The sequence below is a fragment of the Pungitius pungitius genome, chromosome 13, assembly GCF_949316345.1.
Source record: "Pungitius pungitius chromosome 13, fPunPun2.1, whole genome shotgun sequence".
NCBI classification, from domain to species: Eukaryota; Metazoa; Chordata; class Actinopteri; order Perciformes; family Gasterosteidae; genus Pungitius; species Pungitius pungitius.
The window spans coordinates 3,915,183-3,939,049 of record NC_084912.1 but is presented as its reverse complement, the minus strand read 5'-3'; the positions used below and the strand labels follow the sequence as shown (position 1 = coordinate 3,939,049).

The 23,867-nt window shown below is 45.8% G+C and overlaps 3 protein-coding genes across 5 annotated transcripts; 1 reads left to right on the top strand and 2 right to left on the bottom strand.

Annotated features, from left to right (window-relative positions):
- The first annotated feature begins 599 nt into the window (after positions 1-599).
- On the top strand, positions 600-5,831 carry cfap36 (cilia and flagella associated protein 36). Of its 2 annotated transcripts, XM_037464992.2 has the most exons (11): positions 600-956; positions 1,388-1,452; positions 1,568-1,669; positions 1,986-2,100; positions 2,207-2,294; positions 3,341-3,500; positions 4,154-4,259; positions 4,463-4,617; positions 4,715-4,876; positions 5,282-5,395; positions 5,616-5,831. In XM_037464992.2, exons 1-11 carry the CDS (start codon positions 851-853, stop codon positions 5,697-5,699), a joined length of 1,257 nt encoding a protein of 418 aa, XP_037320889.2. In that variant the 5' UTR covers positions 600-850; the 3' UTR covers positions 5,700-5,831. The 2 variants fall into 2 exon arrangements, with proteins under 2 accessions (XP_037320889.2, XP_062422760.1); XM_062566776.1 differs by lacking the exon at positions 5,282-5,395.
- A 925-nt stretch (positions 5,832-6,756) lies between these two features.
- On the bottom strand, positions 6,757-14,919 carry LOC119213836 (serine/threonine-protein phosphatase 4 regulatory subunit 3-like). Its single transcript, XM_037464989.2, has 16 exons — positions 14,444-14,919; positions 13,766-13,821; positions 13,234-13,332; positions 12,454-13,077; positions 11,840-11,917; positions 11,527-11,643; positions 11,308-11,424; positions 10,655-10,786; positions 10,316-10,418; positions 10,188-10,229; positions 9,875-10,033; positions 9,552-9,721; positions 9,316-9,455; positions 9,044-9,192; positions 8,819-8,955; positions 6,757-8,726 (listed from the first exon to the last, which is right to left on the bottom strand). The coding sequence occupies exons 1-16, from the start codon at positions 14,583-14,585 to the stop codon at positions 8,616-8,618; spliced, it is 2,376 nt and encodes a 791-aa protein (XP_037320886.2). The 5' UTR covers positions 14,586-14,919; the 3' UTR covers positions 6,757-8,615.
- A 224-nt stretch (positions 14,920-15,143) lies between these two features.
- On the bottom strand, positions 15,144-23,122 carry LOC119214550 (polyribonucleotide nucleotidyltransferase 1, mitochondrial). 2 transcript variants are annotated; one of them, XM_037466372.2, is made up of 28 exons: positions 22,911-23,122; positions 22,573-22,633; positions 22,151-22,225; positions 21,917-22,022; positions 21,764-21,813; positions 21,556-21,619; positions 21,423-21,470; positions 21,190-21,303; positions 20,747-20,933; positions 20,541-20,592; positions 20,346-20,403; positions 20,109-20,205; positions 19,912-20,014; positions 19,605-19,675; positions 19,448-19,484; positions 19,198-19,264; positions 18,963-19,052; positions 18,813-18,866; positions 18,032-18,141; positions 17,837-17,908; positions 17,591-17,654; positions 17,421-17,504; positions 17,091-17,174; positions 16,878-16,984; positions 16,663-16,718; positions 16,486-16,564; positions 16,331-16,378; positions 15,144-16,225 (listed from the first exon to the last, which is right to left on the bottom strand). In XM_037466372.2, exons 1-28 carry the CDS (start codon positions 23,027-23,029, stop codon positions 16,070-16,072), a joined length of 2,313 nt encoding a protein of 770 aa, XP_037322269.2. In that variant the 5' UTR covers positions 23,030-23,122; the 3' UTR covers positions 15,144-16,069. The 2 variants fall into 2 exon arrangements, with proteins under 2 accessions (XP_037322269.2, XP_062422655.1); XM_062566671.1 differs by having other exon boundaries at positions 22,557-22,633; positions 22,911-23,092.
- Positions 23,123-23,867: the final 745 nt, after the last annotated feature.

Below are 23,867 nucleotides of genomic sequence, written 5' to 3'. Positions count from 1 at the left end.
ACTATGCTCGACATATTCCCTGTCTTTCTTTGGTTGGTTTTAAAATCAAACTGGAGTATATTTAGCCGGCCTTTGTATGTTGGGACATTTTCAGTTGACTTTTGAAACCCTTGGGAGCCTTACAAAAAGTCAAGTCGTGTGCAAATATCCTATTTTCTAGTATTTTATTATATTTTATACTAACCTATAGCCTTAGATTACTAACCCATAGCATTATACTTTATTATATTTTATTTTATTTGCACTATGTTGTCTTGTTGTCCATTTTTGAACTGTCTGCTGTCATGCACCAACCGCCAAGTCAAATTCCTTGTATGTCTGACATATTATAGTAACACATGTTTCCTGTTTCCTGACATAAGTATAATGTTTTAGCAAATGTCGTATTTATTCAGCGAAAAAAAGCACTTTTACTCAAGGATCTGAATACTCAAAACTGCTCTTGAAACGGACAGAGATGTTTATTATAGAAGTGAAACAGAAGGAAAGGAGGGTTGGTGAAATTAAGTGAAATTGAGCGACAGCGCGCCAAAGGGCCTGCTACAAACGGCATCGGTATGACGTAGCGGTTACCTTGACAACCGATTAAGCGTCACCACCCCGGGGCCGCAGATTCGTGTGTGCGCTGTTTCTTCCCGGAGACGGTCCCGTCCCGTCCCGTCAAGAGAGGGCGAAAACCGCCACTGGTGCGATCGATGGCGACTCTTTCACGACGGACATATACCTAGATGTGTTTTTCCATCCGTTTGGGTGGTGTTTATGCGTGGTGTAGCCGACCTGACGAACATCGCTGTGCTGGTGCGGTTGTTGTTGTTGTTGTTGTTGCTGTTGCTACTCAACGGCAGCCAACATGGCTGAGGATGACAGCGAGTGGGTCGTAGAGAGCATCGTTGGCTACCTGGGGAGTCCCGAATGGGTCGTTCCTGTCACGGACTTTATGGAAAACAAATGCACAGGTAAAATTACCTGACCCCCCCCCCCCCCCCCCCCCTCCTCCTCCTCGGGGACGCGGCCGTGGAAGATGCAGCACCGTTAGCGCGGTGGCTAAAGCTAAGCTACCGCTAACTCGTTGTGTTTTTCGCACGTTTGTAGCGTTTAGTCTGTGCTTTTTCTCACCACGAAACCACTGCACTTTACTCACTGCACGTCCCGTTCAGTCAGTGAGTCACAACTCGGTAAAGGTAACGCGCTGTTAATGTCTGCTAAAAAGCTAGCGTGACACCAAAAAAGGGAAACTTCATGAAGCTAATATAAGTTACAAAACAAAGCTAACTGACGTTAAATAAAGACAGTTTGAACAATATCTCCAAATGCACACTGTGTCACATACACAGTGTGCATATGAACTTAATAACATGTCTAAGTTATTACTTTGTCCTTTTCTTAGTCTTTGATGACGAGGATGAGAATAAGTTGTCGTACACAGAGATCCACCAGCAGTATAAGACAATGGTGAGTATAATGTGGGGCACACATGTGTCCATCTGCCACACGAACATTACTCATCAGTGGTTTCACGTCGTCGACTCATCCAGCAGGACTGAGTAAGCTGCTTTGCCTTTTGTAGGTGGAGAATCTGTTGGGGAATTACATGCAGGAGGTTGGCATCAACGAGCAGCAGTTTCTGGACGCATGCACCTCTCCTTTTGCCAAGTCCAAAACACTGCAGGTACTTTAAGGTCCCTGCTTGCACGCCACTGACAGCCTGCCAGTTAACCTGAACACAGAATCAAGAAAGGGTTTTGCTTACATAACCCCCACTAAGTAATGCCAAATATAGTCTGCCTTCAATCCAGGGGTGTGTTTCCTGATGAATCCGCAGAATGAGGATGCAGTGTGTGATTAGTGCTGCTCCTGCTCCACCTTTTGGACTACTAATTTGTGTTTAACTCCGTTTGAAGGGTCTGCCTTTAAAAATGAATTAATAGTGTTTGTTGTTGTTTGTTTATGGTCTTTTATAAGTGCTTGTCGTATTTGTCGTTCAGTCTGTGTTCCAGACGGTTCTGGCTACAGATGACTTCCAAATATTTCACTCCATGATGGTCCAGAAGAACATGGAGCTGCAGCTTGAAGCCCTCAGAGTCATTAAAGAAAGGAACGGTAGGCCAGGTCATAACACACACACACACACACACACACACACACACACCACGTGCTCACAAACGTACTGAAACAGCTGGAAGTGATGTGCCTGCTCCGTGTGCAGGGGCCCTCCCGGAGTGTCTGACCGATGGTATGGACGTGATGACAGAGTTGCAAGATCAAGAGATGAAAATCCTGCAGGAAGTTCTGAAGTAAGTCAAATGTAGACATGCTTTGTTCTGTCAATGTTCAACCTTTTTATGATGTTCACAATTAATAGTGTTTCGTTGCTCATGCAAAATCCTACTTCTGTAGATGGAACATTTCTGTTTCTAAGCTGAGATATCAAAGGGAGCCTATTCCGTCTTAACGTAAAACATTTTAGGTCCGTAGATCTCTTTTCATTTATTTGTTTACTATTTAATTAATTCAGTCATAGTCATGGTCATAGTTTTCTTCCCAACTTGCACACATACGTCCACACTTCTCTAGGTGTCAGGGAGCTCCTGCTCCTGCCCTTTAATGGGATTTTGCAAGTTGCAGCCTGGCCAAGTACGCATTGACGCTAATGGGACCGTAATAAAGCTCCTTAAAGTCCAGCAAATTTAGATTGGATGGATTGACACAAAAACTGCGTTGCCAAATCAATGACACCGTACCGTGACGTCGTTAACGTGGTTTGGTAGAATGAACAATATCATTAACCAAAAGGCTTTTCTCGGGTGCCGCAAACTTTGTCAGAGCACATCTGTACAGCAGTCTCCCATCTGGCGGACTGACATGATCCTGTCTCCCAATCTTCACTATTTTGTTGTTACATAACATTTGAATAAGACGGTTACAGTTTTAAAAAAATGAAATCCAATTCCTAAATGAATGAACTTCTAAAGATGTTTTGCGTATATTGTATTGTATATCTGGCTCCATTTGAGTGAGACTCAAGACTTGCTTTTCCTGCTCTTTACATCTCTCCCCATCTGCGGAACACTCTCGTTCAAATGAGGTGCTTTAATAAATCAAATTAAAGGCTCTGCGTGTGTCACTCTGGTGCTTCCTGGGAGCAAGTGAGGGCACATTTTGGTTGTCACCTGACGTCGCTGTCTTTTTCTAGCGGAGCAGAACCTGCTTAACTGTAGATTAACCTCGCTCTCCTCACACCTGGGCCGCTCACGCACACACTCTGAGGGAACGTTTAGACTGGATCGCGGATGTAATGTTTCATTACTTCCTCCTGCTTCTTTTGTTCTTTTTCTTTCAGAAAGTCAAAAGAGGAGTACGACGAGGAGATGTCCAGGCGGGAGCTTTTAGATGAAGACGTTGGCTCCACTTCCAGCAGCTGCTCTGATAAGCCAATGGCAGAAAACAGCGAAGCCCAGATTACCTCCTCATCTCCACGCCAACAAAGCAACGCTGCCAAGGTCAGACGTTTGTTTAGTGTTTATTTACTTCATCCCCATTAGCTGGAGCCTTAGCGGCCGCTAATCTTCCCTTTCTGCCAAATTACTTTTTTTCCCCCTTGAAGCCCAAATCTCTCCTTTTTTTATAACGCGACAGTCCCAAGCTGAGGGGGACGGGGACAGCAGCCACAGTAACGGTGTCCCGCTGGTGAACGGAAACACAGAATTTAATCTGGTAACAGAACCATCACAATCGATGACCTGGTGATAAATGCACCACAGGTTTACTGCCCCACCTTAGGATGCATCAGTACAAGTTTAACTGTATCTGAAACCGCACAAAGCAACACGACAAGGTTTTGTTTGGAGACGTTTTTTTTTCCAGATTCCAAAATGTACCGTATGGTAAGCAAGTGATGGCTTGATAGTCCAAAGTATCCGTGCATCCTGAGGGCTGACGGGGTTCTCTTCAGTTTCTTAGCCGGCGTTGTAGTTCCTGTGACTGTGGTGGCTTGTGTGGTAGCAATAGATCGACACATCAGCATCAGCATATCACAACTGTGGGATGAATTTGATGGCGTGTGTGTCATCTTAGAGGCTGACACCTCCAACATGTCAAATAAACCGCACTAAAGGTAAAAGGAAATCTATCTTTTTTTTAACATTTCCTCCAGGTTAACAGGAAATCGGTCACTAAAGAAGCAAGCCGGACAAATGCCCCGGGGGGAGGGGCTCCAAAAGGTGCAGCTAAGCACAGCTCCGCATCGAAGCCCCCACCAGGTACAACTCTCTGTGCCCCTCACTGTGCCCCTCTCAACTGCTTTCAAAAGAAACTGATTCATGGGTGAATTGTCAATGCCAATTATTGGTTTACTAATATTATTTTATGGAACTTTTTTTTTTCTTCTTCTTTTTAAACACACACTCAAACTGAGAAAGCTGTGCGTTATCTAAGAGATTTGACCGTGTGTATTTGTGTGCAGACTGCGGCAGCAACGGCGTGGAGCCCCGAGTCCTCCCAGCCGCGAGAGCTCCGGCAAAAGGCGCCGAGGCCCCCGCCGGCCTCGCTCCGGGGGCCGCAGCCGAGGCGTGTCTGGAGGAGGCGCACCGGGAGGCCGGCTTCTCCGAGCCGTACACCGTGAGTCCCCCCCCCCCTGGTTTCATTCCAGCACAACGCGGATGAAGCACCCGCTGGGTTCAGGTCCGCGTCGAACCGCTCTCCCTTCCCTCCCCAGGACTTGACGACGTCCCAGCAGGAGCAGCTCCAGCAGAGGGCGGCGTACCTGCGTCAGCAGCGAGACAAGCTGCAGGCGCTGAAGAGAGAACAGCGGAGAAGCAAGCAGGCGACGCCGCCGGAGGAGACCCCCGCCAGGCAGGAGCCCCCCGCCACCGTGACCGTAAGTGCAGCCTCTTCCTGGAGATTCCTTCCTTCCAAAAAGAGGCCGGATAGCACCGGATAGGCTGGTGATGTTGGCTGTGGTTATCTATTTATTTCCTCATTGTGCTTTTAGTCATTAAGGGGGTGTTGTAAAAACAGGCTACAGGTCGTTCCAGGGTCACACTGGCTGTGGTTTGTGTGTCGAGTGATCACAGCAAGGAGTTGTAACAGGGCTTTATGATTCACTCTCCATATTCATTACATTCTTTTTTTTAATTACAAAACGCCTTTCTTGACTTCACTTGATTTCCTTTAAATTCTTCCTCCTGATTTTCCCTTCCTTTTCTTCAAACCGCCCCGCCGAACCGTATTTTTTCGGGCGCGTCCGCTCGTCATTTCTCTCTGCCTGTATCTGGCTTGTCAGGAGGCGGTGGGGCAGTCCCGGAGGAATGGGGCCTGTACCACCCCTCCTCCTCCTCCTCTTCCTCCTGCTACTCTTCCTCCAGCACAACACTCTGCAAACTCCTCCAGACAGAAGGTGATGCATCAACTGCTTCTGAACAGCAGAAGGAACAGATCGCAGTCTTAGTAAAGAGAATTAGGCCTCCATTAGGGTTAGAATGGAAAAGCTAGCATTTGAATTCATCAACACGTCCTCTTTAGACCTGTAAACAACACAGACAGTACACGTGTCGCATAGCCGCCCTTCCAGTAGCCACCAGCGGTGATTTCATGTTTCTGTCCGATTCTTCCTGCAGGAGATATCTGCTGAGGAGAGGAAGAAGCTGCAGAAGAGAAAACATCTGGCCGACAAGCTGAAGGAGGAAGTGATCAACAAATAACAGCAATATTCCAAATGACGTGGCGTCCGCTCGCTTTGTTAATCACGCACGGCTTCCTTTCACTCACACAAACATTACGAGATCTTCCGTCTTAAAAGTCTCTTCCATCGCTGGCGGCCACGGGGGGGGGGGGGGGGGGGGGGGGGAGAGGGAGAGAGAGAGAGAGACGAGTACACGTCCTTTAAATATTTCGGACGCGTCTCCACTCATGTGAGAATCCCAGATGGCTTTAACTTTAGACACACCCACGAGAGCTCCTTGTTCACCGCTGGCTGCACTACATTTACTTTCACTTGATTAAGCCTGTCCAAATTCTAGATCTAAGGACTCTATAGTGGCCTCAAGTTATGGCACCCATAACGGAGGAAACGATCAATATCCAACAACGCTGACAGGACCGATGTTCGTTACGTTACTGCACCGATCGGTCCGAGGAGAAGAGTGATGGCGAATGATCGGGCCAATCACAGAGTACGCTAGTGACGAGCGGGGGGGGGGAGACGTCCCGCCTTGTTCCTCTGTTTTGAATGAGGTGGCCACCTCCTTATCAGCGGATCAACGCTGCTGGAGGAGTTTTTGCACTCAGGTTAAGGTTAGATTAGCAAGCTCATCGTTGCCAAAGAGCACCGGGGGGGGGGGGGGGGGGGGGGGGGGGTGGGGAGGGTGAACGCACGCTCGCTCTTGTGATGGCGAAAGAGGGCCGAGGGAACGGTGCGCCGGTTTCCACGAGAAATGCAGTATTTCATGTACGTTGTTTAATAAAAATCATTCTTATAGGCACAAGCTCAACCCCAGACTGCGTGTGTTTGTGAGTTTATAAAACTGCAGTCGTCATCATCTTCGGTTTTAATCTCGATAGATTGAGCCAGTTACGTCGTGCCGATGGGGATTCACTAGCACGTGTTCTCATTTGGACTGTGGTACGAAGACAGATCAATCCTGTAGATTCCTGGCTCTGAACAAATTGTCTTTCCCTTTAGTACCTCAAATTGCTGGAAAGATAACCACAGAAAAATGAAGATTTCCCAGATCCCAGAACAAAAGCCAGATTAACGAGTTCAATGTCAGGGTCACATTTAATTTCAAAACTTATCAAATGAATTCATACAAATGTTAAGAATGGATAGTGGTAGTAAATGCACTTGGTACAAATTCATCAAGGGGAGGGGACGCTAACAGGAGGAAAGACAAGTCGCTGGACTCCTGGAAAGCACATTATTGGCAATAATATTCTGGACAGCGCTCCGGCCCTGCTGCTCACATCTGTGTGACGTGGCATTTGTGGTTAATGGTAACTCCTCCCCTTCGTACAGCCGCCGCTGGAGCGTGGTTGTGGTGAGACGCGGGAGAGAAGATGCATCGGGAGAAACATTCTCAAACCTGCGGAAAAAACTGCTTATGCGTAAACCACGCCACAGGCCAGAGATCAACAGATGTTTAAACTGAGGATCAAAGCTCTCAGTACCTTAAGGCCTCCCCCCCCCCCCTCATGGTGTTTCAACCCCTAGCAGCACTACACAGCTCTGACATGGAGGGCCGACTCACACGGAACTCTGACCCTGAGGGTCTCAAGCAGGCGTGTCACCCAACGTGTGCATCAAGATGCCGCTCGATTCACTAAAATACAAAACTCCGGACACCCTCAGAATGTTGGCTGCAAAAATGACTTTACTGCAGTTTTAATACGTTATTTTTAAAACCAGCATTTGCAACTTCGCTGCATTTTACATTGAACCAAATGGACTGAGAGGGTGAACAGGAACCCCCACCCTTTGTGCAACAACAAAAAAAAAAAAATACACAAGTAGGTAGGTCTCTCTCTCACTCCCCTTTGAAAATCAGGTCAGGGAAAATGATTTAAAAAAAAAAAAAAGAATTAAAAAAAACATCTGTACAGTACTTTTGAACAAAGTTGTGAAATACAGGATTTCTGGCATACGCAGTCCCTGTGTGTGAGACGCTGTGTGTGTGTTTTATGTGTGCGCCATGGCCATATTGGCACCATGGCTTTCGTAGGTTTGAGTCCTGCTCCTCTGGATCTAAGTTTTTTATTTCATCCTGGTACACTTGTGACCTCCCCCGCCTCTCGACATTTCATTCAAATCTCCGATGACGCCCACATCCCCTCGATCCCTGACAAAAGCCAACAGTTCTGTGACGAGAGGGGGGGGGGGGGGGGGGGGGGGGAGGCGCACGCTGCCTCAGCCAGTCAAGCTTTCTATCACTACGACGGCTAGTCCTGCTAGCCTGACTGGCCCGGTGAAGCGTTCCTACACTTGCTGGTTGTGGTCAGGCTTCCTCGTCCTCTGCAGCTCACTGGTTTGGCTTCGAGAAGGATGGAAGGGAGAGTCCAAATGAGGACACGTTCCTGTGGGATTGCTGTAGCACCGCAGCTTCCTTGCTCTTGTTGCTACAACAACAGAGCAGAGTTGGGAACCGCCTTGGCAACGTTACGTCCACCGAAGCCCCTCTGGTCGGTACGTAGGAAGGGCAAAGGAGGAGGTGGTGGTGGAGAAAGTTGTTCAGAAGGAGGTCAGAACTGGGAGAGCGTTACAAAAGAGGAGCAGTGAGATTGCAGTGAGAAGAGTTTCCCTCTCAGGAAAACAAAGGAAAAAAAGTGGGGTGGGGTCTTTAGGGATCTGCTAGAGGAGGCTGTTATAAAAAGAGGTAAAATCAACAGGCTGAAGGAACAGACTGATTTGTCTTTTCTATCCAAGAGAAAACACTCCATCGCTTTCCGCTGAGGAAGAAGCGAGCAGCAGAGATCAGGAGGGGCCGGGGGACGTGGGAGCTCCTCTCTGCCCGTCACTCTTTGAGACAGACAGGTGGCAGAGGCAGGCCGAGGACCAATGAGACGACCAGAGGAGGGAGGATGGGAGGGACTCAAGTATCCGACCGAACAGAGGACAATTCGCCTTAAGAGCTCAGGCGGGGCCGCTTCCTTGGAGACTGCTCTTCCTCCTCCTCCTCGTCTTCTTCCTCTTCGTCCTCGTCGTCAGGGTAGTCCACCAAACCAACCATAGCGGTCTAGTAGGAGCGTGGGGAGAGAAACAACGCGGTGTCAGAACAATAAAGCCGCACTGATCTCGTATCCCTCCTGAGTGTTACTTGGTCATTACCTTCACTACTGCCGTGGCGGGGAGAGCGACGGTCTTTACGGAGGAAGTGGAACCGTTGTTGGGAGTGAGGGCTGCTGAGGCAGGTGGGATCACGGCAGCTTTCCCGTTGTTGGCACCGTTGGAGCCGTTGGCAGCTCCTGCGGCGCGTTGTACAGATCAAAATGTTACCAAAAAAGGTGTTGCATTCTGGGATAGGGATACTCTACACGCAGAAACGCAGCGTACCTTTTTTGGCCTCCATGTACTTGCCGTAGCTGTCGGAGAACTCCTCCTCCATCCGGCTCTTCTCCACGGCCTCGCCATCGTCATCGTCGTCGTCGTCGTTGAACCACAGCTCCTCGTCCTCGTCCAACGACCGCGCGTCTCTGCGATATCTGCGCGGTAACCATTTAATTAATGAAGTGCGGATATCCACCGGGGCAGAAGGGGCGAGCTAAAATGAGCCTCCTTCGCTTGATGAAGTTAGCAGTGGGAACCTCTTCGATCAGTTTACCGACCTGTTGAGCCTCTGGCTCTGCCGGTCCTTCTCCTGCTCGTATCGGCCTTTCAGGCCCTTGAAGGTCTGGACGTACTCAATGGATTCAAGTGCTTTGTAGAAGTTATCCACAATGTGAGCAATGAGAGACTTGACGTCCTCCTGGATAGAGACCAAATGGTGGCGAAAAGAAAGAAGAATAAGTCACAACTGCTGCGCTTTCAGTGCTACGAACCCATTTGTTGCGCGTTCACACACCACTTTGATGAACTCAAAGAGCTCTATGATGGCCGAGTTGAGGAGGTTGTATCGGGTGCCGTTGTCCAACAAGGCATTAATGACTGGCTCAAACAGGTTCCCTTTGATTATGTAGCGGTTGTAGTACTCGTCCTTCAGACCGATGATCCGGCGCATGAAACGCAGGGCACCTTGGGTAAGAGCAGACAGCGTAGTCACAATGGGGGGGTGGGGGGGGTTAGACCCACAGCTCAGTTAAAGTCAACATAATGTAGGACAACTGATAGAACGTCTAGAGAAGGAAAGGAAAACTAGCAGAACGGTGTGTGTGTGTGTGAACTTACAAAGAGCGAGGAAGGTGTGTTTTGAGTTCATGAGCACCAGCACTCTCCTGAGCAGGTCTTTGTTCATAATGTAGGTCTTGATGTGATAGGTGTGGTGCTCCACACAGAAAGTCAGGAGCTCCAGAATCAGCGCCAGCAGCTGAGCTGTCTGGAAGTTGTCTAAGTGAAATAAAATACATTGAGCAATGCAACATTTCCTAAATCCACTCAAAGCACTAGACTACGCTCTGGAGTCCCGACACAAACACAAGCCGTGTCATTGATAATTATTACATTTAAGTGATCCAATTATGATGCGAAAGCGGTGACTCACCTGGACAGACGGGTTTGATCTTAGTGGATCCCTCCTGCAGATCTGAAAGGCCACGACACAGTGAGTCAGTTACATGCTCGGTTAGTCTTACAGTCAGAGACGCTGGGGCTTGTCTGTCCCCGGCTCACCTTTTGAGTTGTTGTCATGTGCCGTGTTGGCCAGCAGAGGAGCAGTCAGGACGTGCATGCAGTACTTGTAGAAGAAACTCAGAAACTCCGTCTTCTCGGTTTTCTGTAAGGAAACAGACAGATTTGATGAGAGCCGTCGATGAGAAGTGCAACTTGTCGGCAATGCCTCGGTTTGTCCGGAGGAAGAATGATTGTGAGAAATAGAACGAGGCCAGCCGCCAGTCAGTGGTTCTGTTGCCAGCCACCATTAGAACTGTGTGTGTGTGTGTGTGTGTGTGTGTGTGTGTGTGTGTGTGTGTGTGTGTGTGTGTGGGGGGGGGGGGGGGGGGTTCTGCTTACATTGGTGGAAGCCAGCATGTTCTCTGGGTCGATGAGCGTCCTGAGCAGACCCATCAGCTGGACGGCCCCTCCTAACTCTGGGTCGGAGTCACAAATCATCTGCTTGATCACTACATTTATAAGCAGAACATCCTGTGAACAAAAGAAAAACAAACCGCAGAATAGTTAAAATGATGTATATTTAATCTGGTGGTATATTAGATAGAAATTCAATAAAGATACGCTGCAACAGTTTGCAACCCGTACACTACCAAAAATCACGTATTATAAAGTTTACGGTACTATACTACACGTCTTTACTTCACGTATCATAGTACAAAACGGAGTTATTGATTTACATATCAAATTTGTTTTTTCTCTGCCAGATGGACACCTCTTGCAACATAATGGAATAAAAAATAAATCTCTGATTTTTAGTTTTTGGGGAATGTCCTTTCTATCTTTACATGCATATTTAGGCTTTTTGCAATGAGAAAAGTATTTGTGTACAGGAGTCTCATTTCCAAAGTATGCAGTACAAAGCTGGAAAAATAGGAAGAGGGACATACTGTCCAAGCTTGTGTTTGGATATCACTCAGCATCCAATATTTCATACAAATAATCAAAAACATGAGGACAGTACATGATAATAATGAAACTGTCGAGAGGCTTACGTCGTCCGTCTGCTGTGGTTCCTGCATGACAAACTCCCTGACCATGGAGGGGCTGAATTCCACCAGGTAAGAGAAGATGTCTGTAGCTGCTGCCCTCACCTGCAGGTCATCCATTCCCTGAACAAGAGGGAGACAGGAGTTAAGGACCCGAACAAAGAGGGAATTGTACGCAGTAAAATCTTTCCACAGTTCAAGGCAAATAACTAAAACAGAACATACCATGACTATTTCGAGAGCAGGTAAAATGCCTAGGTTGGCCAGAGTTTTGAAGAAAGCATCCCGGTTTTGTGGCTGCAAGGTTTGTGAAAAAGCACAGAATTCCTTCACAAAGTTTACCTGTAATTTAGAGGGGAAAAAAGACGTAAACGGTTGAGCAGACAAATTTTGGCAAACAGGACCCTAAAAAAAATTAATAAATTCCATAATCACCGTATTAGTACTATAATACACAAGCAAGATATGTTTTTTTAGTCCACACCTCAGAGACACAAAAACATATCTAGCCGGGAGATTGAACAAATGTTGGACTTACGAGCTCCCTCCTTTTACAGTCTTCTGTGGCGTCATCTGTGAGCTGTGCAAAGACCTCCGTAAGGAACTTCTCGTCCTCCTGCAGCACATGAAAAAGTTTAAAAATCTAGCCGCTGAAGTAATAAAAGGCTAAAATCCCCCCCCCAAAATACAAAATTAGCCTTGGATTGTTTGATTCACCTTCATCAACTATAAATCCCCAAAAGAAAATTGGAAAAAAGTGAGCCATTTCAAAAACACCAATATTCTTAAACCTCTCATTAGCCCTGAAATACATTATTTTCATTTTCCAGTTTTCTACATCCTACAATAAAGCCCAGATTGCATCATAAAAGTATTGCATGGTACAAATTGTTTTTAATCCACACCTGACTCAACATAGAAAATCCACTTACATTGAATAAAATAGAGCTTAACACCTTTCAAAAATAATTTTATTCTTTTATATTTGAATAACCGCCACAATACAAAACTTGATGCGCGCACACACACGTGCACATCACTCAATTTTGAGTCAGTGGCAATTCAATCGAAAACATTCTGCAGATACAGAAATTTAGTACAGAAAAGACAACGACTCAATGTGCCTCCAAGTTACCTGCTTTGGTTCCTTACCTGCAACATACTGACAATCTCCACTTTGTTGAAGAAGATGAAGGAGGTGAGCGTGGACAGGAAGTTCTCCTCAAAAACAGATGGTGTGGGCAGGATGATGTCCTGGATGTACTGCACCCGGTAGGTTTGGTGGATCTTCTGCCGCAGCTCAGAGTCTGTGATGGGGATCACCTCCTTAAACTTGGCTGTCTTGGTCAAGAACTCCCGGTGTCGTTTAGGTTGAACCAGCGCAGGGTCATACTCGAGGCAGCCCACCACATCCATGATACAGTCATCAGAGAACATCACCTCGAAGAGTGCCGCTTTATTGAGAAACAAGACACCGCGGACAATCTCATAGAGGTGATGTAGACCTTCCCTGTTGTCCAGGTCCTCGCATACCCTGAAGAGACCCAGGAGTTTCTTGATGTAGCCCTCACTCATCAGAGCCAGGGCAAGTTTTTCCCTCCTGATGGGCGAAGACAGGACAGAGGTAACCAGGTCAGCAATCTCCTCCAGTCGGCTGAGCTCACAAGGAGGGAGCTCCACCAGGTGGCTTGTCTCCGGAATCTCCTCGAAGCGCTCCTCTTCAGACTCATCAATGGGGTCCTGGGTGATGTCCAGGGCAGGATCCTTGCCTTGAACCTTGGAGATATGAAGGGAATAATTCAAATACAAGTGTAAATGTACTGCCTCTTGGGGTTGTGTCAATAAAACTCAGCAAGTCAGAAAGTCTGCCGTTTGTTTACTCCCTAGTAAGGGAATTTAAAAAACAAAAATAAAAAATTGGATTCAAATTACCTGGCAAATCTTCTCCCATATCTCATCGCAGCCAGCCTTTTCCTGGAAACTTAGGGCAAGGTCGTAATTATCTGCTTCCGACCAGACAATCAGTGTGTCCTGGGAGGAGGAAAAAGAAAACATCAAACTGTATACAAAAGAAATGTTTATCTTATTTAGAAGACACAGTCAAGCACAGTTGCATTATCAAAACGCGCCTCAAAGAGTAAGGCATCATAAATACACATAAAAGTTCTACGGTGTCCTTCAAAATGATTCATTGTTACTTTCTCTAGCATCTCCTTTATTAACTTAAACAATGTGACATTCATGTTGCAAATGTATCTTGGTCTGTGCAAACAAGTGTACTGGTATTGTGTCTGGGTTTACACTGGGACAAGATAGTGAATCACCAGTGTCTGCACTGTATCTGTCTAGCAGTACCTGTCAATCAACAGGACTCAGCGTGAAAGTGATTACATTAAGAAAATGCTGAGGTACTCATGGGCATGCCCTTTGCAGCTAATCCAGACTCGGGATTGTCTAATCTTACCTGTTGTTTCTGATATGCAGTATTCGGGCTTATCTTCGACTCCAGCAGTAGAGATCCTAAAACACAAAGACTTGGGTAACTTTTCATCTCCGAGCCCATGCTCACAACAAAGACAACCCAATGATGTGACGTAACCAATTATTGGAGATTACGGTCAATTAACATGTGCGGCATTCAGAGGGTTTATAACACTAAGTAGCCAATGTGAAACGCTGAATAAAAAACGTTTCAAAATGTGTACGTAGTCCCCTAACAACGCAGGGATTATTATAGCTAGATTAAAGTTCTCCCACGTTATTATTTTTGGGGGATGATCTTCGCGTGGACCAAGAGCGGTTTGCTATTCGGAGTTATAAGAAGTTTGTACATTTTAGGCAAGACTTCGAAGGCCCCCCCATGCTACCGAGATCACGTCGCCTGCTAAACTAACGAGCTTGCTAGCAGCAGCTATTCAATAAATTATTTCATTTTATCTCTGGGCTTTGCGAATACTGGCCCTGCCTACGGCCGGGAAACACTAGAATAAAACGCCTCGGCTAACTCAAATACGCAATGCCAGTAATATAACCAAGTACACATAGTGGCAAATTGCACATAACATTGTCCGAACTACAAGAAGTTAGCGTGCTAATGCTAGCCAACGTTAGATCAATGAGGCTGTGCTAACTGCTAACTTACCGTCCGATTCGGCCCGAACCAATAATGATATTCCCTTCAGACGTTCAACAAACGTAGACGAAACGTGTCCGGTACCCCGATCGTCCCACTGCCGGTCTTCATTTAGCGTATACACTTTCACCCGCCGCCGTGTGTCCGACATAGTTACCCGAGTCGGAGCTAGCTGGCTAGCGGTCTGCTAACAAGCTATCACCTCACCCCCGTCTGGCGTTTTCCTAGCCTCGACTTGTTAACTTTGTGTCCACCCGCATGTTATAAAACATGCACTCAGTAAAGTTCACAACAGCAGTGCAATGTATCAGTGGATATTTCGTAAACACATTACGTTCACGGTGTGAAACTACTCGACCAGGAGGCCTGTTATCACTCAGTAATATTTTTTTTTTTACAGAGAACACAACAACTCCAACGGCCTTCTTGCTAACGTCCACAGACCGCCATCTTGTAATCCGATCTTGTGTTCTTTTTCTTCTTCAACGTCAATCAAGCGCTAACTGCCGCGGGGACTCCGCCCCCGAGCGACTTCATCCAATAGCGAACCCGCAGCGCCCAATGCGCCCCCTACAGACGGGAGAACGTCATAGCAGCAGAAAGTATAAGCAGACAGAGGCGCCAGGAATTGTTGCACTCATGTGAGTATATTTAAATATCAGTATATGTTTAACTATGTATGTGAAGATATAGCTGGGAATCCAAATAATCACAATAAAAACCAATGACTCACAGAACTCATTTACTATTTGTAAGAGAAGTTTTCGAACATCTTGGACAAGAGAGCTCTTAAACAGACACACGATTTTAATACACCTCAGTTTATTAACACCCCGAATGCTGCAGTAAGTGCTGTAATTCCTCCATTCAAGGTGAGACATGTCTTATACAACTGGCCACGTTCGGTGAACAAATGCATTAAACTAGCTTCATTAATTGTATAAAATTATTCACCCAATGGTGATTATATATTGATTTGGTGAATATTATCAGTCACAAATTAGGTTTGACTACAAATTCAGCGTGTGGGGCACCAGATCCAGACACCGCCTCTCTTGACATGAGAATTTCCCAATACTTGTACACCCTCTGGTAATTATGCATATTTCTTTGTCAACATCTCAACGTTGGGCTTCATTGTTGTGAATTTTAACAATGCAAAGCAACCAGTACTTTTCTCATTTGCAGATCACTCACAAATACTCCAAATCAAACCTTTAGTAAAGAGAATTTTGTTTTTAAAACTCTACATCGTGTTTTATATCATGGCCCCGGAAGCTTAGAGGACTTGTATGAACACTGACACACACAAATTAGGTGACCATAGATACATTGCACGGTGGAAACTGCTTGATATCGTCAATTATAACTGAGGTAAAAAAAACGGGTAAACTTCAAAATAAAACTTGTCTCCTGCTCAGCGTTCTTTCCAGTCGGTGGATATCCACTGATGACGGCAGGACGTCGCGTTGGATCAGCGGCGGTTCCTTCCAGTCACATCAATACCACCACAGCAGGGGAAACCCGTCTCTTGTTTTGCATGATTTCTCAGCAGAAGTGCTTTGTGGCAGAATGCAGCCTTATTCAATCCACTTTGTTAGAACTGCACAGAGTCAGCCTGTCGTGTTGGCGGGGTCACAAATCGGGGGTCGTCCCCTGGCCGTCGCCTGCGCCCATGGAGATGCTCTGTTTCTCACTCAGCGTTTTGATAACAGATGCAGCAGGGGACTGAAGCACCTTCCGCGAAATTCTCATCCTGCCGTCTGTCGGGTCCCGTCCGAAGTACTTGACCTGTTAGCAAAAGTCCAGTCAGAGACAATGAGCCCATTATAAATTAAAAAAAAAACACACAGGAGGCAACATTTGACTAAACAGGCTGCAGGCAGTGACACGCACCTGTATCTGCTGTCCCACCTCTAAACCCAGAGCACTTGGATGTCGGATCTAAAAAAAAAAAGGAGGGGAGGGAAATACAAAAGAAGTCACCGTTAAGTATTGGATTTCATGTTCAAACACCTCTGGCGCGCGTTAGGAAGCCCGGGTCCACTGACCCGTTTGTGGTCCAGCTGGGAGTTGTGCAGCAGAACAGCGCTCATGTTGGGATAAAGTTTCACCATCACACCAATGTCCCTGAAGCAGAGCAGGGAAGGAGGCTAAAGGTTTGATTCGTGTTTAAAGTGTAAGAACTGCCAATAACTGGCATCAAATGCTGCAGTTCACTGCTTTACCTGATCTCAACGATGGTGGCCGAGTAGATGGCACCAAACTCCAGCTGCTGCTCCTGCTGCAACAAAGCCAAATAAACATGCATGTGACCAGCCATGGATGTGCACACATGCGCCAGCAGCCTCGTGTTGAGATCCCTGGGACGCGGTGCAGTGAGTGTTCTTTGTGCGACGCGCGGCGTCTAAAAAGCGGCTCCCAACGAGTCACGGAGACTCACGTCGTCTTTGCAGATTTCCCCGATGAAGTCTTGGGCTTCGCTCATGGCTCCGGGTGTCGGAGCGAACACGGAGAAAGTCTCCTCGTCCACCTGACTTATCGTCACACCTCAAGAAGACCAACAAATTACCCGTTTAAACCGTGTGGGAAGGAGTCTGTACTACATTCACAAAGAGATCAGGATCCTGGTTATGACCTTTAAATGACTCGTCACCTGTTTGAGCTTGTAACCTGCGGAGGTTGTAGCCGCCCGGACCGACGAAGCGAGCTCGTCTGGAAACGGGCACCCGGACATTTTCTGGAGGCAGAAGAAAAACGCCGCCAAACGTCAGCTTCCTTCACAGTAAAAAAATGCATTCCTTTTGGAAACCCAGTATTCATGATAAGTTACGTTCTCTCCTCCAAGCCAAGAGCAAATACTCGGCAGCTTGTTTTGGCCTCCTGTCTTCATTGTATCCAACATGCCATCCGCTACTCATCCAACTCAACTAGTCCTACACACAGAAACACCAACACACAACGGATGTTAGAACACAAAGCTTACCCACAACAGGTCCGTTCTCTTTCCTCGTCTCTCGAGGTTTTGCTGTACATTTGTTCATGATGGCCAAGATCTCCTTCTTTGCAACTGGAGCACAATATTAAAAACAAAAAAGTCCATAAAGCCGAATATGTTCCCGCGTATTCATTTGGGTTAAATGTTCTGCTGCTCACCTGTGGCCTGTTGGATAGCCTCCATGACCACTTTGAGAGGCAGACCTGGGATCTTCACGTCGGCCTGGGGGTGGAATAAGTGTACAAGATGAACCAAAAGGACGATAGCAGAAATAACAGCTCAACAAGTCAAGTTTATTCATTTATCCCAATATCACCAAATACATTTATTTAGTTTTAAGCGATTGAGCCCTCGCTTCATTTTTTTTAAAACCATTTGTTCTGTTAGAAGACCGGTACCTGTACCTGTAAAGCAGTGATGCCTTTGTTTGTTCCTGCCAATTTGAAGTCCATGTCTCCAAGGTAATCCTCTATTCCCTGGTTAGGAAACAACAGTTCGCTCACATTCACGTCATTTAGTGAGAATGTTTCAAAGGGATGTCCTGCTCAACCAAACTCTTCCTTCCTTTTCTACATATTTGGTCACACTTCAAAACGTACCAGAATATCAGTGAGTAATCTGTAGTCTAGGATGTCAGCGGGTTTCTCCGGGTTGGCCTTGGAGATGAGGCCGATTGCTACACCTGCCACAGCCGAAGAGATGGGAACACCTGGGAGACACAGATGCAGACATATTAGCACAAAAAAACCCACTTCACTGTGTGAATAAAAACACACAACTTAATCCAGCGACCCCAATCCTATTAATCCATCTTTGAACCGTTTCAGAGGAGCATAATGATAATTCTTAAAACACAGTTTTGAATTGTAATTGGCTGCCGCAGAGCTAACCTTAGACATCATACGATCATAGACTTTGACTGCAACATCAGTTTAATTTTAATTAATTAATTAATTAATTCGGGATAGAATAGTCTGGTTTATCACATTACATTTAGCTGAGGCTTTTATCCAAAGCGACTTACTCTCTTACTCCACCATAGATACAAACTCAAAGAACAAGAAAGTGCTATTTCATCAAATAAGCCGATTTACAACTTGTTATAGATAAGAGCCATTATAAGTGTAAATTAAGTGCTACAATTTGTTAGTGTTTTTAGTCGAGGTGTAGTCTGAAGAGGTGTGTGGTGGAAGATGTGAAGGCTCTCTGCCGTCCTGATGTCATCAGAGAAATCGTTCAACTATTTCGGAGCAAAGAGTCGTGATCTTGTCGAGTGTTTTGCTCTCTTTGAGTGGTGTTGGTAGTATCAGCATATTTACAAGATAATAAATATGCATATTTCATTTCTGTAGAGATTATCAAATGTGAAAGAGCTCGTACCTGCATCCATTAGAGCGAGGCTTCCTCCGCACGCTGAAGCCATTGAGGAAGATCCTGAGGGGAGATAAAGAAGATGAAGAGGCTCCAGTCTGAGATATCCGGTCTATCATGATGCCCTTTCTTCTTCAGAAACGTTGTCCCAACACTCACCGTTTGACTCCAGCACCTCGGCCGTGACCCGGATAGTGAAAGGGAAGTCTTTAGGAATGATGGGTCTCAGAGCTTTCTCAGCCAGAGCCCCTGAAAATGAACAAATACACACACACTAACATGAGCAAATACACATGCACACAAACACACACTAACACATCTTCATCCCGATGACTCTTGATGAGTTGTCAGCCCACCCTGAAGACGACGAGGAGAAGGAACTTTTAACACAAACCATGTCCCAGCTCCCTCCTGTTGATGCCTCCCATCTTTCCAATCTCATTGGTTGCATACGGAGGGAACTGAAATCAAAAGGCAATGTTGACTTTTAAGTCACAATCAACCAGACGTTATTACCAGCGTTGTTTTACAGAAGGAAAAGAGGATTATAATTAGAAATTATCCAATAGGTGCACAGTATGAGCATGGACCTTCACTGAAGTATGTAGAATCATCCATCTATTATTATTTGTTTTTTCACTCACCTCATAATGAAGCATAAAGTTTTTGGATTTGACGCCGCTGCAGAGAGAAAAGGATGATTCTTTAATCTATTTGTCTGTTTGGGTAATTTAGTCTGCCACATTGCATGAAGCCCTGTGTGCAATGACATTCAAATAAAGACATGGGTGACAACTTTACCTCAAAGCTGTGGTGATAATATCTGCTTTGACACTGGATTCCAGTGAGTCAAATGTGACACTGCTAAGGACCTATAAAAAGAAAAAACAAAGCGGACTGAACATTCTTTGTTAAAAGAGAGGCTTTACCACAGAAAAAAATAAAATTCCAGACCCTCGCTGATCCTTCTCCTCCTATTGCATGCATTACAAAACCCAGTATTTCATCTTTAACAGCTGCAGGAAACACAGTAAATTGGAATGCAATCGGGTCTTGGCTTTCACAAAATGCATCTGTGAAAATCCAGCTTCCTTTGCCGTGTTCCTACCTGCGTTTGTCCTCTCTGGAACAGAGCTGAGCCATGCAGCGGTTTAAAGAGGTCCACGTCGCAGGAAATGTTCCTCAAAGCAGTCAGCTCCCTCCCATCACATCTACAACACCGCATACGAATTGAAAATAACTCAAGAAATCCAGTTACAAAAGGCACACCGTGCGACAGTGTTCTGTATGAGTGACATTGCTTACCTCTTGAACTCATTTAAAACTAAATTGCGGAAGACTTCTTTGCTCACAGTGTTGAAGGATTCAATGATTTCAAAGTGCTCCGCCTGAGGGAACCTTTCTACACACGGACGACATTAAATTACATTAATGACATCGGTCACAGATTTAAGTACAACCAAGTGAATGTTTTTGTGTGAAGGGGGTTGCAACTCTTTTTGAAACAGCTTACTTTAAAACACAAATATGACGACGAACTACCTTTTAGCTCCTCTTCGGCTTCTAGTCGGACTTTGTTGATTGCCTCGTCTCTTGAAATCTAAAACAAGGATCATGAGGAGATTCTTCCGTGAACTTATCAGGAGATAAGGTACATGAACATGGTCATATCCCAGAGAGGAGAGACGTCAGCGATTCGAGCCGCTTTTAGTCAATTAAAGAAGCGACAGACTTTACCTTATCGTGAGCGTAATCGGTGAAAACCGCATAGATCTTCTTAGAGGCCAATCTGCGAGGATGAAAAAGAAAAAAACAAGCTGTTACCAACATCTAAAACCATACAAAACAGATGAACACATGTCTGACGGTTTCATCGCCAGGCAATTTCAAAATCCTGAACTAAAGTTTTATTTGGGAAATGATCGAGTTGAGTTTCGTCTTACTGCCGAACGTGCTCCACCATGTCAGTCGGGGCGGAGAAGATCCTGACCGGGGTGCGCTTGGTGATCTTCTGTTCTCGCGCCAGCTGCTGGATGGCCAGTATGATCTGCTGGGTGTGTTTGACTCCCACCTTCACCGCATGGCAAAAGTCCTGCTGCAGAACGTTCTCCGCTGACGCCTCAATCATCACTGGCACACAGAGAGTCACATCCAACCAGAGTCACATGATTGTCAGAGGACCGGCGCTTTACACAAGTCACAAATCTCTCCCTCCTTCGTTTTTGAAATATTATGGCTAAATGATTACGGCTGACTTTAGGATTTTAGCCAGATGTAATCTCATCCTTACTTTGTGGAGAACGATGTCAATCGGAAACAGCTGACTATAAATAACTCCCTGGTGTGAACAGATTCATAAGCAGCAACAGTTTTTTTACCAACTTACCCACTTGACTGCTGGGAGCTCCTGCCACAATGAGGTTCAGACTGCTGGACGTCATCTCTGCCCTGGTGGGGTTGATCAGCATCTGTCCGTCCACCATGCCCACCCGCACAGCACCTGCACAAACACGGACGCACAAGCTAGATTTTACCAGCAACTGAGGAGGAAGGAACGCGTGAAAACAGGCATCAAAAAGGGCACGAAATCTTATGAAAAGGCCTAAAAATGTTCCTCACCTATGGGTCCGTGCCACGGGATGTCGGACAGGGACAGAGCAGCAGAAGCTATAACGACACAAAAAAAAATTTGTTTAAGGATGAGAAACCTCAATGCTCAGTGGAAAACATACACGTCCGAGATTTAACTCACCTGCATTTATAGCCAGCACATCTGGATCATTGACACCGTCAACTGCCAGCAGGTTACAAAGGACCTTGAGGAGACATAAAACACACACACACACACACACACACACAAAACGTTGGAGGAAGATACACATCAATATCATCTGTGTTCGAAAAGCAAAAGTGAGCTAAACTGTCGCCACGCAAGGGTGAGAAGGTGCAACTTAGCTGACCTGAGTATCGTAAAAGTAGCCTTGAGGAAACAGCGGTCTGATCGCCCTGTCTGAGCAACACAAACATGAGGAAACGTTTAGCGTTTAGTCAAAGAGCCCAAGGCCACATCCACACACAGATACATGTCAAAAGATACGTTCTTGTCGACCCACCTATGAGTCTGCTGGTGAGGATCTCGTTGTCAGTGGTGCCCATCTCTCGCCTCAAATAGTTGGTGGGGATTCGCCCCGCAGCAGCTGCCTTCTGTCTGTAGTCCACCTGTCAATCAGAGGCGACATTCACTCACAAATATTTATCAAGTAAAAAAAAAAAAAAAAAAAACCCCACTATCTCTGTCAATAAATAAAGACGTGGTGGACGTTTTACTGTAATGTTAGAAAACATACCACAAGAGGCATGAACTGCGACGGAGAAGGTTTGGTTTTGCTCACAGCCGTCACCATCACAGAGGTATCTCCCAGCTTCAGAAGGAGAACGAGGTCACAAGGTCATATAAATAAATCACGAATAAGATCAAACATCTTAAAATGACAAAATGATCTTTTCTGTTAATTTAGAATCAGACTAAGTCAATTTCACTTTGAAAGCGAAAAATGACAGGATTATAAATGCTGTTCACATAACCTAAACAGGAGGAATCTGAGGAGGAGCAAAGAACAGACACCTGATAATATGACTAGTAGATACATAGAATAAATGGTATGAGATGCAAGTAAAGTGTAAACATATTATAAAAGAATATGGATCAGAAATTATGTCCTAGAAGCCTCCAGGTGCTGCAAATTCATGCACCTGGATTTTTCTGTACCTGTACCACCGCAGATCCATCGGCAAATCTAGCAAACCTCCCCGAAGAGATCTCAAGTTTCCTACAACAAAATGAAACACACCGCCACACATCATGGTACAATATGGAAAACCAAAAACCTATTTTACAGGCAGTTAGATGGCATTGTGTAACGCTGTGTTCTCGTGCCCAAATTCACCCCAATAGTCTGATTTTGAGCAAGCGAGAACTGAAAAAACAACGGATACGCTTTGACAGATGGAGTCTGAAAGAATCAGCCTGAAGAGGGTGAAAAAAAGGTCACGCCTCGCTCGTTAACAGTCACTGGAAGGGAGAGGAAGCCGGGAAAGTACACTTACTTCTCCCCAAGGTCCACGACCAGTCTTTGTGGGTTCGCATGGTTGCTGTAAACACTCTGGTGACACAAGCGGACGTGGAGGCGGGCGAACGAGTGCCCGAGACGGAGTAAATACCTCATATCCCCAGAAACACGGAGACAAAACAGAGGAAAGGACCGAGGTGACAGCCGTTACAGTGTAGATGTGCGCATGGAGGCTTCCATGTCAGTTGGGTCACATGTGCGGAAGTGCTTTTCAGGAACGCTTCTCCTGATTGGACCGACCGCGTTGCGTGTGTGACGTCAAAACCAGAGCCGTATAAACAGTGAGTTGCGTCAACGGAAGGTTAAAACCATTCATTTGCCACGCGAAAAACTACCCTCTGATGGTTTTAGGAAGTATTTAGCGGGATATTTTGCATTAATTAAAACTACTCGTCGCTGTGACATTTAGTAAGAATGGAATAACCATTCGCAGAGTGTTGTGCTAATGTGGATGTGCCTTAAATTCAGATTCTCCCAGCAGAGCTCCTCTCAGTGAAAAAAAGAAGTAATTTACGTTGTTAAACTGATTCAAAGTTTAATAAATATATTAAGTAACAGCTTTAGCAATCTCTCTGGTGTAAGAGGAAAGGAAGCAGCATTTATATCATATTGACATTGTCGGAAACTCCTCCAACTGTCAAATGTTTCTGAATAACGGACTCTGTGAGCCTCAAAGAGTTCACAACTTCGGTAAATCAAGGACTTTTCATTCTTTTCCAGAAGTTACAACAGAAGCCAGACTGCCCTCCAGTCAGTCATTGAGCCCACTCACTAAACAGTGGGGATGCTGCGGTTGTTATGGCAACAGATGGGTGGTAACAGCATCTCTAACACACTCTGGGTTATCTGCACACATGCACACACACACACACACACACAAACATGCCCAAAGACACGCACACGCGCTCCAGTTAATTGCAGGGTATCACTTAAG

Excerpts from the sequence above, each read along its gene's own strand:
- cfap36 (XM_037464992.2), top strand. The coding sequence starts at position 851 with ATGGCTGAGGATGACAGCGAGTGGGTCGTAGAGAGCATCGTTGGCTAC. Across the intron at positions 3,501-4,153 it reads AACAAAGCAACGCTGCCAAG|GTTAACAGGAAATCGGTCAC; the intron begins GTCAGACGTTTG and ends CATTTCCTCCAG. Across the intron at positions 4,618-4,714 it reads GCTTCTCCGAGCCGTACACC|GACTTGACGACGTCCCAGCA; the intron begins GTGAGTCCCCCC and ends TTCCCTCCCCAG.
- LOC119213836 (XM_037464989.2), bottom strand. The coding sequence starts at position 14,585 with ATGTCGGACACACGGCGGCGGGTGAAAGTGTATACGCTAAATGAAGAC. Across the intron at positions 10,419-10,654 it reads ACATGCTGGCTTCCACCAAT|AAAACCGAGAAGACGGAGTT; the intron begins GTAAGCAGAACC and ends GTTTCCTTACAG. Across the intron at positions 10,034-10,187 it reads GATCAAACCCGTCTGTCCAG|ACAACTTCCAGACAGCTCAG; the intron begins GTGAGTCACCGC and ends TATTTCACTTAG.
- LOC119214550 (XM_037466372.2), bottom strand. The coding sequence starts at position 23,029 with ATGAGGTATTTACTCCGTCTCGGGCACTCGTTCGCCCGCCTCCACGTC. Across the intron at positions 20,593-20,746 it reads ATGGTGGAGCACGTTCGGCA|ATTGGCCTCTAAGAAGATCT; the intron begins GTAAGACGAAAC and ends TCATCCTCGCAG. Across the intron at positions 16,719-16,877 it reads GGGAAATCTGCAAAGACGAC|CAGGAGCAGCAGCTGGAGTT; the intron begins GTGAGTCTCCGT and ends GCTTTGTTGCAG.